General features: G+C 41.1%; 2 protein-coding genes across 2 annotated transcripts; both read left to right on the top strand.

The window, feature by feature from the left end:
- Positions 1-753: 753 nt before the first annotated feature.
- Positions 754-7,911, top strand: ubxn7 (UBX domain protein 7). Its single transcript, XM_037459150.2, has 11 exons — positions 754-881; positions 2,442-2,595; positions 2,857-2,921; positions 3,034-3,099; positions 3,251-3,363; positions 3,762-3,908; positions 4,089-4,179; positions 4,916-5,046; positions 5,219-5,723; positions 5,841-5,920; positions 6,514-7,911. The coding sequence occupies exons 1-11, from the start codon at positions 776-778 to the stop codon at positions 6,673-6,675; spliced, it is 1,620 nt and encodes a 539-aa protein (XP_037315047.2). The 5' UTR covers positions 754-775; the 3' UTR covers positions 6,676-7,911.
- A 1,608-nt stretch (positions 7,912-9,519) lies between these two features.
- On the top strand, positions 9,520-18,587 carry tfa (transferrin-a). The gene is made up of 18 exons (XM_037457779.2): positions 9,520-9,553; positions 12,147-12,302; positions 12,396-12,544; positions 13,270-13,372; positions 13,456-13,647; positions 14,184-14,310; positions 14,460-14,515; positions 15,100-15,263; positions 15,407-15,572; positions 15,661-15,815; positions 15,904-16,000; positions 16,089-16,109; positions 16,312-16,476; positions 16,686-16,836; positions 17,471-17,532; positions 17,622-17,776; positions 17,915-18,104; positions 18,236-18,587. The coding sequence occupies exons 1-18, from the start codon at positions 9,535-9,537 to the stop codon at positions 18,280-18,282; spliced, it is 2,175 nt and encodes a 724-aa protein (XP_037313676.2). The 5' UTR covers positions 9,520-9,534; the 3' UTR covers positions 18,283-18,587.
- Positions 18,588-18,713: the final 126 nt, after the last annotated feature.

The raw sequence follows: 18,713 nt of genomic DNA on the forward strand, positions 1-18,713 counted from the left end.
CTTTTTTCTTTTCAATGGCAGGCAGCTCAGCAGCTTTATTTGAGAGCAGTGATAACTTAACCGTTTGGTTACTGAATAAACAATTACTGGATTTGCTACTAGCTAATCAATCAACTAAGTTTACAGTTTTTGGACTTGGTTTATGCTGTTTTCAAACTGAATGTATTATGCAAATAATAAAATGTCACGACTTAGAGAAAGTCTATGTCAATTTAATTTTAGAGGCATGAGTTTCGTCATGACAGATGCAGTCCAATTTTGAAATGTTGGTGAACGTGAAATATACTAACAATGATTAGCAACTGAAAGATAGGAATTCACTTTATGCCAGTTATCCCGAGAAACAACATCACCTAAATTCAATGTGCTCTAACACAGATTTTGGATAAAAAATACACTTTCTCTCTTCATTCTTTTTTATATTATAATTATAAATATAGTCAAAACAACAATGCAAAATATGTGACACGTCCGATTAGCCTCCTGAATATTGGAAATAAAAAATATAAAAATAATAAAAAAATAAAAATAAAAATTTTACTATATTATTTTCAAACAGAGAAAGAAAAGTAGGGAATCTACAGGGTCAGCATGACAATATATATATATATATATATATATATATATATATATATATATATTACCCCAAATCGTTTTACTTTTTTAAAATAATGGCATAAAAAGTGACCGGACTACATAACCCACAAAGCAGAACAATCGTAGTGACGTAGGGGCCTCGCGCCGCGCCAGGCAGGCATCAAGGACGGCACAGCGCATGCGCGACATTTATGTTGTTGTTTGTGGCGGTAAGATGGCGGCGCTCGGAGACACCTCAGCTCCGGAGGTGAATGGGTTAATACAACAATTCACAGCAATAACAGGTAAAAATAACATTTTATTTAACGTTGAATTTATAAAGTAGGTTTTTATTATGCAACTGGAATAGCTCCATTCTCCAACAATCCACACAATGAGTGCGTAGATAGAAAAACGGACGTTAAGTCTTCCCCTGGCCCCTACGCTGTCAATGCATGCAGAGGGAAAAAAGCACAGCCAGTTATCTGCTAAAACTAAAATTAATACTCCGTTAGGGACCATTAAACCACCCGCTTTGAATGTGATCTGTCACAACCACTTTAAAATGCCCCTTTTCTGTGTCCTGCTCATAAAGGACACTATCTCGCTCGTCTTGAGATGATTTTCTGGTGCTTTTGCCATTGCATGTTGTTTGATAATGTGGAATGGACGTCGGGCTGTTCAGCGTTTCCCTTCTTCATCATCAGCCGGGCTTTACGTTGTTACTCTTCCCTCTGTCTGGGAGGCTAAACCCACTCGCACAAGCTCACCGCTGGTCTCCGACTACTGTTTCAGGGGGATCTCGGTAGTTTGTGTGTGCTTTAAAATACATCGGCAGTGTTTTTATTTGAACGGTATTTTAAAAGAGTTCGGGGGCTGCTGCTGCTGCTCGAGCTGGAAAGTGAAACGGACATGCGCAGTGGACCCGGAGAGATCAGCAGAGCCCAGCGGGGCTGTTCACTTAAGAAAAGAATGAACTTAACCCTCGGATCTAGTGTTTTCTCACATGCAGAGTACTCTCATAGTTTTATTCATTGTGTTTATTTGAGATCTGAAGTTATTTCAATCAAAATCGTGGTGTGTAGCCTTCCGATAACGTAACGTAAAGTTAGCACACGCTTGAGCTAACTTTACATTACTAGTTCACAAAGCATACCGTAGCTTTTGTTAATACCGGATGTATTTCTAATGACGGACTTTGGGGCAGTTGTTTCGCTTTCATTCATTCCTTTCAGTACAGTGTTTATAGTCTACATACGAAGACCTGCTAGTTATCCATCACAGTGAACAGCATCAGTGGTTACACTGTTTCACAGGGAGGTTGACTTTGGCATTTACACAAAAGAAGGACGTAACTCTGACACAAACAATATTAAACAAGAGTGACATTGATATCGTTTTTGGCGGGAGTGTTTTAAAGGGAGTCAAATTAATGAATGAATGAAAGATGATGGCCCTTTGAGAGGCAAGCAGTCAAAGTCAAAACGTGTTAGCATGTATATTTCATATGTAGTACAATTTAAGGTAGGTGAAAATATAAAACATTCATTAGCGAGAGACTTTGAATGGATTATTTTGATTATACACAAGAAGGGGTGTAATCCTGATGCTTTGTATGTGGTATGTCATCATCTTTACTGTTCGGCTCATTTATTTTTTTAATTTTAATAAATACATTGATTTTCTAATGTTGGCAAATTGACAGATCCGTATAGATGTGTGCAGATGAACAATAAGTATTGCGGGACTCAATTCCTGTGTATACTGCCTTTGCTGCCATTTAGAAACAGTGTCCCTATTGCACAGCCCAGGAGCTCTGAAGAGTTCGTCATGTAAACCGTAACTCGTGTCCGACAACGTTTCAGGGGCCACAGAGAGCATCGGACAACATATGTTGGAAGCATGCAACAACAACCTGGAAATGGCCGTGACCATGTTCCTGGACGGAGGCGCAATCGCAGAGGAGCCCAGCACCAGCTCCAGTTCAGCAGCTTCAAGCAGCAGAGCTCCCCCAGCAGAGTAGGCTGATATTTATCCTCACAAACTTGTGTCAGATAACACTAAAGTAGCATCTTTTATTTCTTAAAGATTCAATCTTTGTTTGTGCTCCATAATTACCTTTGCTGTTTTTTGTTAACAATGAACAGAGAGGGTTCAGAGCACTGCTGTGATTTGTGTAGCTAACAAAATAAGAGTGCCTTTTTATAACGTGGTGGGTACCAGATGTTTTACCCTAGATTGGCATAAGACTAATACTCTATGTGTTACCTCATGTCTCAGTGATGTACGGGCACCCATTCCTCAAAAGCAAGACATATTGGTGGAACCTGAACCATTGTTTGGAGGTATTGTACTTTTTTCATTCAAACAAATGTTAAACTCAATGGTTGTTTCTGGCTGTGCTGTGTCAGTTCAGTCTGCTGAACTTGACTTTTGATGTGTCTGTTGTACATGCAGTGCCAAAGCGAAGAAGACCCGCTCGATCTATATTTGATGGTTTCCGGGACTTCCAAACAGAAACAAGTGAGTAAATTCAGTCTTTCCTAGCTTAAAGGATGTGAATGAGTTTAATGCTACATAGCTCCGACCAATAACACAAAATGTCACTACTCTCTGTCTCAACCTTCTGTGTCTTTACTTCCTGTAATGACTAGGAATGTTTTTCTTTTTCTAGTCCGTCAGGAACAGGAGCTGCGTAACGGTGGAACAGTGGATAAGAAACTGAGCACCCTGGCAGACCTTTTCCGTCCTCCCATTGAGCTCATGCACAAAGGCAGCTTTGAGACGGTGAGGAATCAATCACTGGACACTTTAAACCACACGTCTTTATTCGGTTTGTGTGAACTTTCGGTGAAATTTTAGATGGTGAGAGTCTAGATCACAGTTGGGAAACAAGGTGGTCCTTCTATAGAAGGGCAGGAGTATGCGGCTGGGCATTTAAAGCATGGGGTCCCCTCTGGTTCGATTTGCACTCGCAATATTTGTGAAATCAACTGGTATAATGCGATTAAGCCCCAAAGCTGTTGACCCGGAGGAAACACTGGTCATGATTGCTGAAACTCATGTGTTCTTCATCAAGATGCAGGCAAAACTTCAAGTCCCCAGCCATACTTTCCGATTGTCAGATAAATCGCTCTCTAATCCTCTAAATCCAGCTTGATTTCCTGTGTTGTTTGTGCTGACAGGCAAAAGACTGTGGACAACTGGAGAACAAGTGGCTCATGATCAACATTCAAAATGTTCAGGACTTTGCCTGCCAGTGCCTAAACAGAGATGTTTGGAGTAACGATGCAGTGAAGACCATCATCAGAGAACATTTCATATTCTGGCAGGTTTGTACTTTCAAAGCTCTGTGTTGCTTTCGTAATCCCAAAAACAGTAGACTACACATATAGAATGCACAGTAGTGCATTAACAGTGCAAATGTTCATCCTCCAAATATTCACATCTACATAACTAAATTTTAGTATATGTGGGTAGAGGTTCATGTCTGTCTTTTTATTTCATTACAGGTTTATCATGATAGTGAAGAAGGACAAAGATACATCCAGTTCTATAAACTGAACAAGTTTCCCTATATTTCCATCCTCGATCCCCGCACAGGTGAGTTACTAAGTCACAGCATATTCCACAGTCCTGATGCTGGATCTTCAATTAAACCGCATTTAATGACATTGAATTTAAACACCACTCTCCGACTAAAAAAACATTCAATTCGTATAATAATCTTTATTGACCAGTTAACCTTTTGAAAATAGATTAGATCAAATCTAAAGGAGTCATCACAGCACCTTCTGGAACCTCGGTCTGTGCTTTTACAGCAGGAAGGGTAAAAATATCAGTGAATAATAATTCCAAAAGTACGTCCTAATGTAATGTCCTATTATATATTCTGTGCACACATAACCATCAATTTTGTGTTCATTGATGCTCCTATACTAAGGTAGGTAATTGTAATTGAACGGCATCTGTTTAAGTTAAATTTACTTCTTAGTTGTTATTGATGAGGACACCAGACCCATCTTGCAGATTCAAGAGGGGATACTTTTTTTCAGCATTAAAAAAAAGTCCTTTTAATAGCAGAATTATATAACACCCTTTAACAGTGATTGAGCAAGAGGTCCCTGTGTGATTAGGTGATGGAATAAATCACAACCAACAATAGGTTTTTACAATGAATGTCGCCATATAAATAGAACAATACAGTGTGTGTGCAGAGCTCTCACCCTCGCTGTTAACACCTGCAAAGAACGATCAATTCTGATCAATGCAGGTGAGAACATCTGTTTTTGCTGCTTGAATGCTCTGTCATTGATTTATTAAAATATCTTCTTTTCAGGTCAAAAAATGGTGGAGTGGAATCAGCTGGACGTGGCGTCGTTCCTGGAGCAGACGACTGGCTTCCTGGCAGAGCACGGGCAGCTAGACGGGCCGTCCTGTCAAGCACCTCCTGCCAAACGAGCTCGCTCTGTGAGTCTCTCATTTGTTGCCTCTGATTCTCTTTTCTGCTTTAATAAGAGCTCTCTCTCTCTCTCTCTCCACGTGGTCATCAGTCTCTTTGTTGGTTGTGCCATATTTGGTATTGTCTTACTCGGCTCCTTGATTTGTTTTTTACAGCTGCACACTTTGTTTTCTGTTCTAGGAGAGCCTTATTGATGCCAGCGAAGACAGTCAGCTGGAGGCAGCCATCCGAGCCTCCCTACAGGAGACCCACTACGAGTCCTCAAATGCCCCTGAAGAGCCTGATTCCCCCCCATCCGAAGACGAAGAATCAGATGCAGAGCCTTTCTCTGACAGCGAGGGTCCCATCTCTGTTGATGGCTCAGACAGCGAAATGCCAGTACCAGAAGAGAAAAGTTTTACCAGCAAACACACCTTGCTCCCACCGGCCAATGCGGCTCAGCAGCGTCTACATCCCGATAGTTCCACTTCTTCCCATAGAAAGTCTCCATACAAAGAAAACAACCACAGTCACAAGAAGGAGGAAAGCAAAAAGAACCACCTGGAGCCCTCAGCTACCGGTCCTCGCCATCCTCAGCCTGACGCAGAATCTGGAGGAAACCACTGCCCCTCAGTCGCAGAGAGCGCTGGACCTTCCAAGACCAGCACCAGCAAAACCTGTGACGTGGACTGTCCGGACGACAACGGTACGTCAACGCGTCCTTCTAGACCTCAAACCGCTGTGACGACGGTGAAGGGAGACGGGAGATTGAGAAAATGTAACCACCATCTTGTTTTTTGTTGTTGTTTTTTTTTCAACATAGGGCCCAAAGCCAGATTGATGCTGCGTTACCCCGACGGACAGAGAGAACAAATTTCCTTGTCTTCCAAAGCAAAACTTATGGTGAGAACACAACACAATAACTGCACTTTTTTTGCTTTGTTGCAAAGAGTCAGATGAGAAGAGCGATATAACTCATTTCTGTCCAATAAGTATGGGCCTGAAGCCAAGAGGAAGTGCGCTTAGCGTGAGGACTAGAAGCAAACAGCTTAGCTGGTTCTTTCCAAAGCACCTCTATAGCTCATTAATGAACACATTATTGTGGCGTTGGTTTAATCCATTTCAAACAGCTAATAGCTTTGTAAAATCACCATTTAACTGTTTTTGGGCTGCACCCCTGGCCACTCCAGGAAGCTACCGCTTTACCCCACAGCTCTTTTACAGTTAAAACAAGATATAAGTTGTTGGGCTTCAGCAGTGGCGACAGAACGTAAGTTAATTGTCTTCATTTGGTTGTGCTAAACTAACCAGCTGTTGCCTCCAGCTTTATAAATACTGTCAGGACGTGAGAGTGGTATCAGCATTGTCCTCTTAACTCCAGGCCCCACAGCCAACAAGCATATGTCAACTCTTTATTTGAATAGAATGATTAGCCACGTTAGCCCACTTGTCACTTTAAATGTCTAACTTCTGGTATATTACTCCTTCTCCCGTAGGCCCTGGTAAGACACGTCCAGTTCAAAGGTTACCCTAATGAGCGCTTCGAACTCGTCACCAACTTTCCCAGAAGAAAGCTTGCCCACTTGGACTATGACATCACGCTGCAGGAGGCGGGACTTTGTCCACAGGAGACTGTATTTGTTCAGGAGAGGAACTAGCCTTGTCAGACACAATCACTTTTGCCTGTCTGTACCTCTCTGTGACCGACGTCACCCTTTCACCTACGAGCTGGGACGATGTCACCGGCCTTGATCTCATTACCTTCTGTTCTCCCGGAACTAGGCCCAAGACAGATCTCAGTAGATGGACTACTTTCACCGCCACTCCGCTGATCTGAACACTGACATCTCTACTGACAGCCTAATACCTTTGTACTGCTCTTCAATTGGCCAGTCAGTTGTACGGATGCTGGCACGTCGTCATTTTTGAATTGTGATTTATTCTTTTCTGATACAGGATTCATTTTTGTTCTGAGCTCTTGAGACACATCAGGAAACAATAAATATATATAGTTCATATACAAATAAAAAATAATAATAATCATATTGGATTGCTGATTGATGATGAGGCAACAAGGACTTGTACAAAAACATTTTTAACTCCAAGAGAGGATGTTTAATGTCAGAGTTTATTTTCTTGCTCTTGTCATTTTCTGTACCTTTGGACAAGGGAGGCACATTGTTTATTTGACCCAAATTTGGTCTCACGTGGTCCTTGTTTCAACAATTGTAATTATTTGAAAGGCAGGGGCACCAAGAGAAAAGGTCTGTAAACTACAGGTCGGACATCTGTTACACAAATCTGTGTAAATTTGACAGGATTTGGCCGAATCTGCACATTTTTACTCAAGTTTCTATTTGTTAATTAGATAGTTTTTGGATTTCAACTTTTGATACAGAAGGGAATGAATGAAGGGTGGTACATCTGATCAGTCGGACCTATACTGTACAGAGATGGCCAGAGAGAATGATATTTAGCTGTAGTCACTGTTTCCTTTTTTTATATGCTGCCAAGAAAATATGTTGAAATATAACCACCAAAACCAAGGGAAGTTCTGCTTGGTCTTTTGTCTCAAGTTCAATGAAAGGCTGAACGCGATGAGACGAATGTCATAGTATACGGCACAGACTAATATCAACACAAAGAAAATAAACATGTTATGGAAAGGGAAAAGCAGCTACTCTTAAGAATCAACTGAAGCAACAGATATGCATTACTCTGTATTCTGTAACGAGGAATTGTGTCCGTATTCAACAATCCAATCCTGTGTCCCGGCTTATTTTTATTCATTAAATTATGGTTTCTTGTAAGAAACAAAGTAGAGAAAATGACCTCAGAGTTTGAGACCTTATAGACGTGATCTGGAGTGATGGTGGCTCAACTAACAGGACACTGTGAGGGCTCTATGAAGCTTACCGCTGGGCCATAGATGGCAGTAATGGGCCTTAAAGGGCAGCAGTTGTGCAATAAACTAGGCCAGGATTAGGAAGGACACAAGCCAATGTCAATAATGAAAGTTTTAAAAATGGAGGTGATTTGTGCAGCCAAGTCAATTTAATAACATCAAAACTCGTGTGGTACAATGTCAGCTTGAATCACGCGCTAGTTAATGGGCCAATGAAAAGATTCCTGCAAAATGTTATGATGAACACAAACAGGGCCCCTATTAACTATTAGCAGCAGTGATACAAACTACATTACTGGATGAATACGGTTGATCTAGAAAGAAGGAAATATAAGGAAAATGTGACCTGCGCTCCAGTGTTTTCCAAACAACAGTTCCCTTCCCTTTTTTCACAGTGACACTGTGATGCATAGTGTGGATCACATTTGGTGTCAAGTCTGAAAAATCAAATAAACACATTATTAGTTAGTATCTCCAAATCATATTCCCTTTGAGCGAGGGCTCCCAACTGATGATGGTAACTGTGTCTGTGCGGGACACGGACAGAGGTGAAAGAAAGAGGCTCGCAGCTGTACAAACACATGAGGACGCTGCAGTTTGCATACTACAGTATGCAAAGGTACAGTATGCAAAGGCAATTGCTTCCCTTCAGGTTTATGTTGTACAAATATGTTGGCGCAGCACTAAATTAAGTACCAAAGCCTTTACCACAAAAAACACAACATAACTTGAGGTTTTCTTTGCACTGTGACACAATTTTCACGGATCAAAGTGGCATCTTCAAATTAGTGAACATTGCTTTGGAGGGTTTATATGGAACTTGAGTGTTGATGTTTTTATGTTTTTGGAGCTCTTAGGTTGTAAAAACATCTTCAGACCCAGCTGGAAAAACACCAACAAGCTAAAAAAGCAGAGCAGATCTAGGTCCCTGATGAAGTTGAATGTTGACAAAGTTAAATACTTTCACCCAACAGCAGAAACCTGCACTTTGCTCTCTTGCAAGCTGAATTTATTCATCAGTGCTTATTGAGGTAACTAGTACGGGGGTCCCTTGAAACCTGCTGAGGTTGAGGTTTGGTCTGTTGCATAAGGAGGGTGTTGACCCCAGTCATCCAAGGACATGTCAGTTAGTTCTCAGAAAGAAGTCAATTGAAGTTAATGTGTAACGTGTAACGTTTGTGGGTGGCAGATTTGAATCACCCCAATTGCCCAATAATATCTGCAGTCCTTCCCATCCTGGATAAAAACTGGATGTACCTACAGATAAAATGAGATCATTGAAATCTAATGCAATGGGATCAAGCTAGAGGCAAGACCTGATCAAACTAAACAGATTTCACCCTCCTCTTGTGCTTCAATCTAACTACAGGGGCCCACTGCACTTGAGTGCAACATTGAAGTACTTGCACTGACTCAATTCATTCCTTTTTATCCTTTGATACTTTTGCTCCATAACACTTCCGACTGAATCTTTTTTCATAAGCCTGTAGAATACAACACATCACTAAAGAAGAAACCAGTGATTGACTTTTTTTTATCTTGAGATACTTTACAAATGAAGCTGTGTCTGAGTAATTCCACTAAAGGAAGATCCATAAACTTAATTATAATCATGTTTACGGTCAAACGAGGTAAGCGACACACTTTATAAAAGAATCACACTAACCTACTTAACTAGCTCCAACCACAACAGCTAAGGTAGTATGCTAATTGTGTGCAAATGTATTGATAAAATATTGTTTTATTACATATGACATTTTTTGTTATTTTGTCCGTTACACTTTTAGTGAAATTGGCTGATAATGCATCTGCGATTTAACTCAAGTAGGATTGAGTAGCTTTTCACCCAGAACCCGGACGTCAGACTGAAGGTTTGTGAGTAACGTCCAATCTGCCTTATTAAACCCCCCCCCCCCCCCCCCCCCCCCCACCTCACCCGCCCCCTGCATGGAGAACAATCATTAAGCTTATCCGCTCGGTCATTGAGCAAAGTCAGGACGGCCTACAGGACTGTAATCCCTGACAAACACAAGAATCCCAGTTACTTCAGGTAGATGAGTTAGAAGAAATGTAATATGCATACGTTGGAAGTTGTCCTAAATGTGCATCTGGTTTTCTAAGCCTTGAATCCTTAAATCCATATATAATGAGTTACCTCCGGCATACATTCTGCTCACTTGAACAGAAACAGTACGTAAGTGTGGAATAATACTCTGAGCTTGTGGTGTGGATAAAGCAGGAGTTAGACGTCGACTTGTGCTCAACAGCGCAGTAGTGATGCCATTGACGCGCCGGCTGCGTTATCAAGAGGTGTCATCACAGCGAGGCTGCTGAGTGAAGTGTCAGCACAGAATGACAAAGGCTCAGTCATCTGTGAGGGTTCAAGAAATTGTCTCAGGGACAAAGACTGAAAGCCGGATAACCACGAGGCAGATAACGAGTCTTAAATCTATCAGAGTGCAGACAAAGCCTGCGGCTACCGGGGCGGCATCGAGGCAACATCGACAATCTGGCAAAGAGGCTGGTGGAGGAGGATACTTGTATACTATACTGTGTGATATTTCATTTAACGTGAAGGGGGACGGACAGTCCCATGATGAGCTTTGGTGCGAGACACATCTGGAGGCTGTGATTTACTTAACTTTAATTTCTTTAATCTTCATCCAAAAGGATTTACAATAAGTGCATTCAACCCTGAGGGTGCAAACCCAGAACAACAAGTGATAAAAGCATAGAATAGATAAAAAGGTGTCTGTCAGCGTGTGACTTTTTCCTATTCACTGATATATCTTAATTCATTCTGTACAGATTAATCTCAATTACACTTTTGTCTTGGACTGATTTTTTAAAATCCCATCGAATTTAAATAGTATTGTAATAAGACAGTTAGTTACGTATTAGTTCATCTTAAAAAATAAAGTACAAAGAGAGGGAGAGACAAGTATGTGGTGACCATTCTCTTAAAAAAGAAACTTTAAGAACATCTTTTATTAGTTTCGCTCCTCATGGACGTTCTACCCTAAACGCAGGATTATCAGACTGGACTCTGGTCAATCAATCAATTTTTTTGCTTTCCATCTCAGGCTAAGTTAACGTATTTATTAAGTCCCTTTACTCCAGGCATTTCATTGTTTTTTTTACACCCAACACACAAAACTGTCTCCTTAAAGAGAAGGAATAACAGGGTGAGGATACCATTGTTATAATACAGCACCAATGTGGTCACAGTAAAGAATATCATCCACTCGGCCAGTATCACACCTTGGATTTTCCAAAGTGGCGCCACCAAAGGCTTTTCCTGAAACATGCAATCTGCTGTGAAAGTTATCTAGCTTATTTAAATATTTGATTCACAGGAACAAAGAATAAGGCATCTCTGGTTCAATTTAAAAAAAGAAAAAAAAAGAACCTTTGCTCGTATTGGGTAACATTGATTCTGTAAACACAGCTCTATGTGGGTCACTGCTTTTCTGAGTAAAATACTTATAAATGAACGTTTATCCCAAATTGAGGCTTTTTCTCTTAGATGGTCTAAAAGTGGCTGAGTAACTATTGACAAATATACTATGTATCTATACTATACTTAAGTACAATTCTTCTCCACCACATTTCAGAAAGTAATATTGCTATTTTTACTCATGTGTATATTTGGCAGCTGTAGTTACTGTTTATTTTATGAATTTTGTTAATCTACGAAATATGATGCAACTATGATGTAAGGCAATCAATCATATATGAAGTAAGATTATCTCCACTATGAGTGACACACATAATATAATATAATGCATAACAATACAACACTGTTAGAAATAAACAGGTTATATTGAATAGAACTTCTGAATACATTTTTCATTTCTTTATATTACTACTTTTACTAAAGTAAAGTATCTGAACTACATGAAACAACAAAGCCCTTGAACACACATTCAAAACCATACTTAGAAACAATAAAAGGAAATCATTCATACTCATTATTTCGTTGGATGTATAAATGTTATCATGTTCTGTCTTGGTGTTAAACTATGTTAAACTATTCATTCTAGTTCTTTCTAGAGTACAGATTTAAACCATGGTTGGTGTGGTTTCAAAGGGAAGTCTGTGTCCATTATTACCATTATGTGGACATTTCGGATATCTCGCCTAATCTCTCTGTGTCATGCACCAGCGCATAAAAGTACAACGCACGCACAAAATAGGAAACCTGATTTCATCCCCCCCCCCCAGCCTCCCTCTCCACCCCTCTCTCCCCCTCCCTCCAGCTCGGCCCGGGGTTTGCTATAAAAGCCACAGCTGCCCCCTTGACAGCCAGCCCCGCTGACCTGGAGACCCCAACGAACAACATGCAGACTCTCATCCTCGTGGCGTTGCTCGGATGCCTCGGTAATATCCTTTCCCATCTAAGTCTCTACTTTACTAAACTCAACTCTCAGTGAGCCTGAATTTCTATCTTTTTTCACCCATCTGTATTTGCAGCCACCGCGTTCGCGGCCCCCGCTGACACGGTGAAGTGGTGCGTCACGTCGGACAGAGAACATGACAAATGTAGGGCCCTCGCCGCAAGTGCTCCGGCTTTCTCCTGCGTGAAGAGGGAAAGCGTCCTCAGCTGCATCACTGCGATTAAGGTGAGGAGAGGAACATCATCCAGAGCCTGCACTAAGGGAAATAGGCTTATCACTGTTTACTTATTTACTTCTTCACAGCTCTGTCTTTGGCTGTCTTTGTTATTGCCGATGACTAAATCATTGCCATCTTAATAAAAGTATAGACACCAAAATGTAACTCCATCACAAATACAAATTGTAATCAATGTTGTAATGAGTAAGGGTACTGACGTGTGAATGGCGTAATATACTTAAAGTATGAATAATAAGAATATGCACTCCAGAAGGGTTGTCGACATGTTAGATGTGTTATAGCCTTTTATTGATGAAATAAAAGGCTAAATGAAAGTACCGTTATAGTAGTCAATGGCCAATATTTAATGATGTTATACATGTTTTTCGATGCATTCATACGTAATATGCATATCAATGTATTTGCAGGCTGAGGTGGAGGCAATTGCGTCACTTATTAAACCTTCAAAGCTGCATTTCATTTTAGAAATGTATTCTATGTTTTCCTTGTAAAATGTCGTAGATATAAGAAATACCTGTTCACAGCAGCCATCAAACAAATGTAGGACAGAAAAAAACATACAAATATTCCCCGCTTGAATGTTGTGGAATAAGTATAAAGTACCAAATTATGTATTTTTTCCTTTTTTTCTTTAGCTACAATTGTTGGAAAACTTGAGCATCATGTTGCTGGTGGCTGACACTTTGTGTTTTTTTTCCTGCCCCTTCACCAGGCTGGTGAGGCAGATGCCATCACTCTGGATGGAGGGGATATCTACACAGCTGGACAGGTCAATTATGACCTGCAGCCCATTATTGCTGAGGACTATGGCACCAGTACGTTCAATAATAAGCTGTCTTCACCGCTAAATATTTATATGTATTTACTATTTACTCACAATTGTTCTGCTTACAACCAGCTGCGGACACATGTTACTACGCTGTTGCCGTGGTGAAGAAGGGCACTACATTTGGCATTAGAGATCTCCAGGGGAAGAAATCCTGCCACACTGGGTTGGGGAAATCTGCGGGCTGGAACATCCCCATCGGGACCCTTGTGTCAATGGGTTTGATTCAGTGGACAGGCATTGAAGACCAACCCCTCGAGGAGGGTAAGTTACACAAAACAAAAAAAAGTTGTGTTCACCATTGATTTGTTACAGTGTGAAATGGAGCTGTGTCAAAGGATCTAGAGTTTAAAATTAAAAATGTTGTCAATGAGGACACTGTTCTCTTTTCTTTTAGGGATTTTTATTTTCTTTGTTTAGGCTCAGGCACCTGTCGTTCATGTCATGGGATACCTGTCAGTTTGAAGCTACAGCTGGCTGCCAGTTACTTTAGTTTAGCATTAAGACTAGAAACATGGGAAATCTGTTCACAATTGACATAGCAGCACCACTAAAACTCACTGATTAACACAAAGAGTGTGGCACATTCAGCCCCATTTTGTGATTTCATTTTAAAACATTCTTTCCTGTCGCTGCTGGCTTTAGCTGCACATTGCATCATAGAACCTGTATCTGTGGATTCTGGTTCGAGCTGTCTTAATGGTGTAGGTGGTGAACCTGCTCTCCAAGGACTGGACAAACCTTCCTTATGTTGCTGTTTCTAAAAATTTGCCCCTGCATTTCTTTCTCTTTTTTTGCAGCGGTGAGCACTTTCTTCTCGTCCAGCTGTGTTCCCGGGGCCACAAGGAAAAGTCTGTGTAAGCTGTGCAGTGGAGACTGCTCCAAGAGCCACAGTGAGCGTTACTACGACTACAGCGGAGCCTTCCAGTCAGTATTGGTCCTTCTCAGTTCATCGATGCATACACATTTACTTTCCAAATATGACCACATATCCAACCTGTGAATTCTTCTTAAACCCAGTGGAAATACACTGTACCGTTGGTGTTGATATACCTGTCGACTGGTCTTCTTAATAGGTGTCTGAAGGATGGTGCTGGAGACGTGGCTTTTGTGAAGCACCTCACTGTACCAGGTCAGTATCACAGTCTCTGTTCTAGTGTCAGGTATGGACTTATAGTAATGTAAGCAGTTAGACTTGTCAGTTCCCTCAACTCTGCAGTATTAGACCATTATTTATTATATATTATTATATTATTTACAACAGCAACAGATCTTTTCTTGGGCATCAACACATCTCACATTCGCTGGGTATTATGGGGAGCGACTTGGTTTGCCAATGACATGATTCAGAGGCAAATGAAACAAACCAGTCCCCATTTTTAAACTGATTCTATACTGTATATATACCTGTATATATATATATATATATATATATATATATATATATTCATCTTAAAAACAGACCTGTTGTTATACCGGCTTCTACTACTGCCATTATAATACTTAAATAGCACTTTCTCTAACTTAACAGCTATGATTCTCAATTTTGGTTATAATTGTCACAAGTATTACAAAATTTGTGTCAAGATGAATTATTGACTTTGACCCACCCATATGTGAAAGGCCATTTAAACATTTATTAGAAGTATATTCATTCTTCATTGAGCAGTGGAAGATTGTCCGAGCTTTTGTCTTATTGTTGTGGCAAACTTTCAGAGTCGGAGAAGGACGGCTATGAGCTGCTGTGTAAAGATAACACCAGGGCCCCTATTGACCAATACAAAAGCTGCTACCTGGCCAGAGCACCAGCTCACGCTGTTGTCAGCCGTAAGGACCCACAGCTGGCTGAACTCATCTGGAGTAGCCTCGATGCAGTACAGGTATGACACTAAATATCTGATATTAATAAATAAAATCTTTTTTTAACTTTTGATTTTGGTGATTAAACGAAACTATTGTTATTTATAACTCTAACACGCTACATGTGTGCCCCCCCCCCCCCCCGCCTTTCTTTGAATCCTAGAAACGCCCTCAGGACTTCAGGCTCTTCTCCTCCGAAGCCTTTGCACCTTCCAAAAACCTGATGTTCAAAGACTCAACAGAAAAGCTGGTGAAGCTGCCCCCAAGCATGGATTCCTTCTTGTATTTGGGTGCCGGCTACATGAGTAGCATCAGTTCCCTTACGAAAGGTACTTTTAACAGAAGCAGATAGAAACACACATCTTACTCCTTACTGGACTGCGGACCCCGGGTTCATGGTTGCGCTTCCCTCTCCAGAGTCGACTCCCGCTACGTCCTCTGCCATTAAATGGTGCGCTGTGGGTCACGCCGAGACGAGCAAGTGTGACTCGTGGAGCATCAATATTCTCAACGGTGCCACCATTATATGCCAGAATGCCCCTACAGTTGAAGAGTGCCTGACAAAGATCATGGTAAAAAAAAGAAAGTATTTTGTCACAACCTCTGGGTTTCTGTTTGAGGAGTTTTTGGTCACTTGATGATCCTTCTGTTACTCGGTAGCGTAAAGAGGCTGACGCAATGGCAGTTGATGGAGGACAGGTGTACACCGCTGGGAAGTGTGGTCTGGTTCCTGCGATGGTGGAGCAGTACAGCGAAGGTGGGAGCCTCAGAGAGACGACATGCGATTTATTTACCCGTCTTCAACTTCTATTCTTTAATATTTGAATCTTTTCCTCTCTCCACAGAGCTGTGCGGCACCGCAGGAGGTGAGACAGACTAAATCAAAAGATATATCGTACATTAAAACGAAAACAAAAAAATATATTTACTTAAAAAGGGTGTGATCCGGCTATGAAACAGCCTCGATTGAAAAAGATCTCCGAAATTTGGTGATCATCGAATGAAAAATCTAAATTTTCTGGCAAATAGTTTTGTGATTCACACGCTTTTGTGCTTTCAATCCTGTAGCCAAAGCCTCCTCTTACTATGCTGTCGCTGTGGTGAAGAAGGGCTCAGGGGTGACCTGGGACAAGCTGAAGGGCACAAAGTCTTGCCACACAGGCGTCGGCAGAACTGCTGGTTGGAACATCCCCATGGGTCAAATACACAAAAAGACTGGTGACTGCGACTTCAGTAAGTGTCTGCGGGCCGTAAAATGCTTACACATTTAAGTCCATTTGGAGCAACATCTTTATTTCCTGGTTGCAGTATATTTGAGCAACTTAAAGCCAAGTGAGGTAATATTCCTCCTTGAGCGTAGAATTATATTCTTAGGAGACAGGGTTTCCTTTTCCACACACCGAGTGAAGCACCAACACACCGTATCCCGCTCCTCTCCTCAGCCAAGTTCTTCAGCAGTGGCTGCGCCCCCGGAGCAGAGCCCAGCTCTCCATTCTGTACTCAGTGCATCGGCAGCGGGGAAACGGTGGGAGATCAATTCAAGTGCAAAGCCAGCTCCGAGGAGCGGTACTACGGCTACGCTGGAGCCTTGAGGTAAGATGCATCGCTGAAAGGATTCTTCGCACGTCATTTTACACGCGCGTATGCCCGAAGGATGGTTTGGCATTTTGGGAAATAGGGGCCTTTGCTGTCTCTCTGAGAATTAGAAGAGATTGACACCTCTCTCATGTTTGGGAGATAAGCAAAACAGCATTAACCAACAGGCCTAGCGTAGCACAAAAACAACTAGCAAGGCTCTCTCCAAAGTTCTACCAGCGTTTTTTAAAAATGACTATCTATTTCTGATTAGTTTGATGTAAAAATTTGTGCAATTTGTGGTTTTGGGGTAAATTACATGTAATGGTAATGGTGCAATCTTCCCCTTGGACTTTCAAAGAGTTTTTTACAGTAATATTTTACTATATCAAAACATATTCAATTATTTGGGCGATATTTTTGAAGAAAGCCTATTTAGCTGTCATTCTTTATGCTAAGCTAAGCTAACTGCCTTACAATTCCAGCTCTGCACTTACCACTGAGACATAATGGTGGTATCAATATTCTCATCCGACAAAGCAAATATAATATATTTCCAAAGATGGCAAACTATTCCTTTGATTACTCTTATAGTTCACTGTGTAGAGTCCATCTTCATATGGCCTAAGTTATGTTTTTCATATCATTATAGATGTCTGGCTGAGGGTGCCGGTGATGTTGCTTTCATCAAACACACAACCATTCTAGAATTTGGTAAGAGACTGACGCTGACCCGTCCACATCCAAGCTGCAAATTTGCCGTTTGGTAGAAAACCATAAAATTGCAATTCTTCTCGTTAAAGAGCACAAAAGTGATTACCAGCTGATCTGCCCTGGGAAGGAGCCGGTGGAAGTCGAAGACTATGCCTCTTGTCACCTGGCTATTGTGCCAGCCCATGCCGTGGTCACTCGTCCAGAGATCCGCGAAGATGTTGTTCGTATTCTACTGGCAGAGCAGGTCAGTGATGATGCGGATTTTCCCTTTTTTGGGGGGGGTTGCACACTTGTTTTGAGGGTTTATTTTTACCTTGATACAAATGTTTAAATGACTTGATAAAGGAACTAATTCCACTCTTCCTTTCATGTCCCTTTACAGTCTAGATTAGGTTCCAGCAGCGATGGCCCATTTAGCATGTTTAAATCAGAACCAGGAAAGAACCTTCTCTTCAAGGACTCCACCAAGTGTCTCCAGGAAGTTGAAGCTGGAACAAGCTATGAGAGGTTTTTGGGAGCAGAGTACATGGATGCCATGACTTCGCTCAGACAGTGCACTGCCAGTACTCCAGGTTTGTATTACTGCTGGTTAAATCAAGAGAATTGAATCAGTATGAATATTAACTTTACAATTGTTTTTCTTTATCTACGACACATCACATACAGGATAATTATGTGTTTTGTCTTTTTTTGTTACCAACAGATCTGGAGAAATCCTGCACTTTCCATTCCTGCCAGGAAAAAAACTAGGGACAACCACGGAGCATGCGGTGCCTCACTCGGCCCTCAGTGATTCGGGCACTTCAAACACACTGCATACACTCTACCCAAAAATTTTCATATGTATTTTCTTTGTGATCTTGTTGTAGTTGTATTTTTAGAAAAGCAATCGTGAAACTGATACATTGCACTACCATTACTTACAAATCGACCATCCTGTGATCAATCATGCTACTGCTGTTCGTTCAATACATGATATTTCATTACCTGTGTTATGGGATCAATGGTTTGTGAGCACCCTCCTGAATTTGGTCAAATAAAGCTTTTTAATGCTCTTTTGTGGTGACAGTATGTTTTTTTTGTAATGGTGTAATGGAATTCATCACATATCACTAAAAAAGTGCACTGTTGTATTGCAATTGACAGAGTATTGAACAATCTTACCACTTTTGCTTTCAATG

Source organism: Pungitius pungitius, chromosome 15 (genome assembly GCF_949316345.1).
Source record: "Pungitius pungitius chromosome 15, fPunPun2.1, whole genome shotgun sequence".
Classification (NCBI taxonomy): Eukaryota; Metazoa; Chordata; class Actinopteri; order Perciformes; family Gasterosteidae; genus Pungitius; species Pungitius pungitius.

Coding starts and splice junctions, on each gene's coding strand:
- tfa (XM_037457779.2), top strand. Junction 13,648..14,183: donor AGACCAACCCCTCGAGGAGG/GTAAGTTACACA, acceptor CTTTTTTTGCAG/CGGTGAGCACTTTCTTCTCG. Junction 14,516..15,099: donor GAAGCACCTCACTGTACCAG/GTCAGTATCACA, acceptor GCAAACTTTCAG/AGTCGGAGAAGGACGGCTAT.
- ubxn7 (XM_037459150.2), top strand. CDS start 776: ATGCGCGACATTTATGTTGTTGTTTGTGGCGGTAAGATGGCGGCGCTC. Junction 2,922..3,033: donor ACCTGAACCATTGTTTGGAG/GTATTGTACTTT, acceptor TTGTACATGCAG/TGCCAAAGCGAAGAAGACCC. Junction 3,909..4,088: donor AACATTTCATATTCTGGCAG/GTTTGTACTTTC, acceptor ATTTCATTACAG/GTTTATCATGATAGTGAAGA.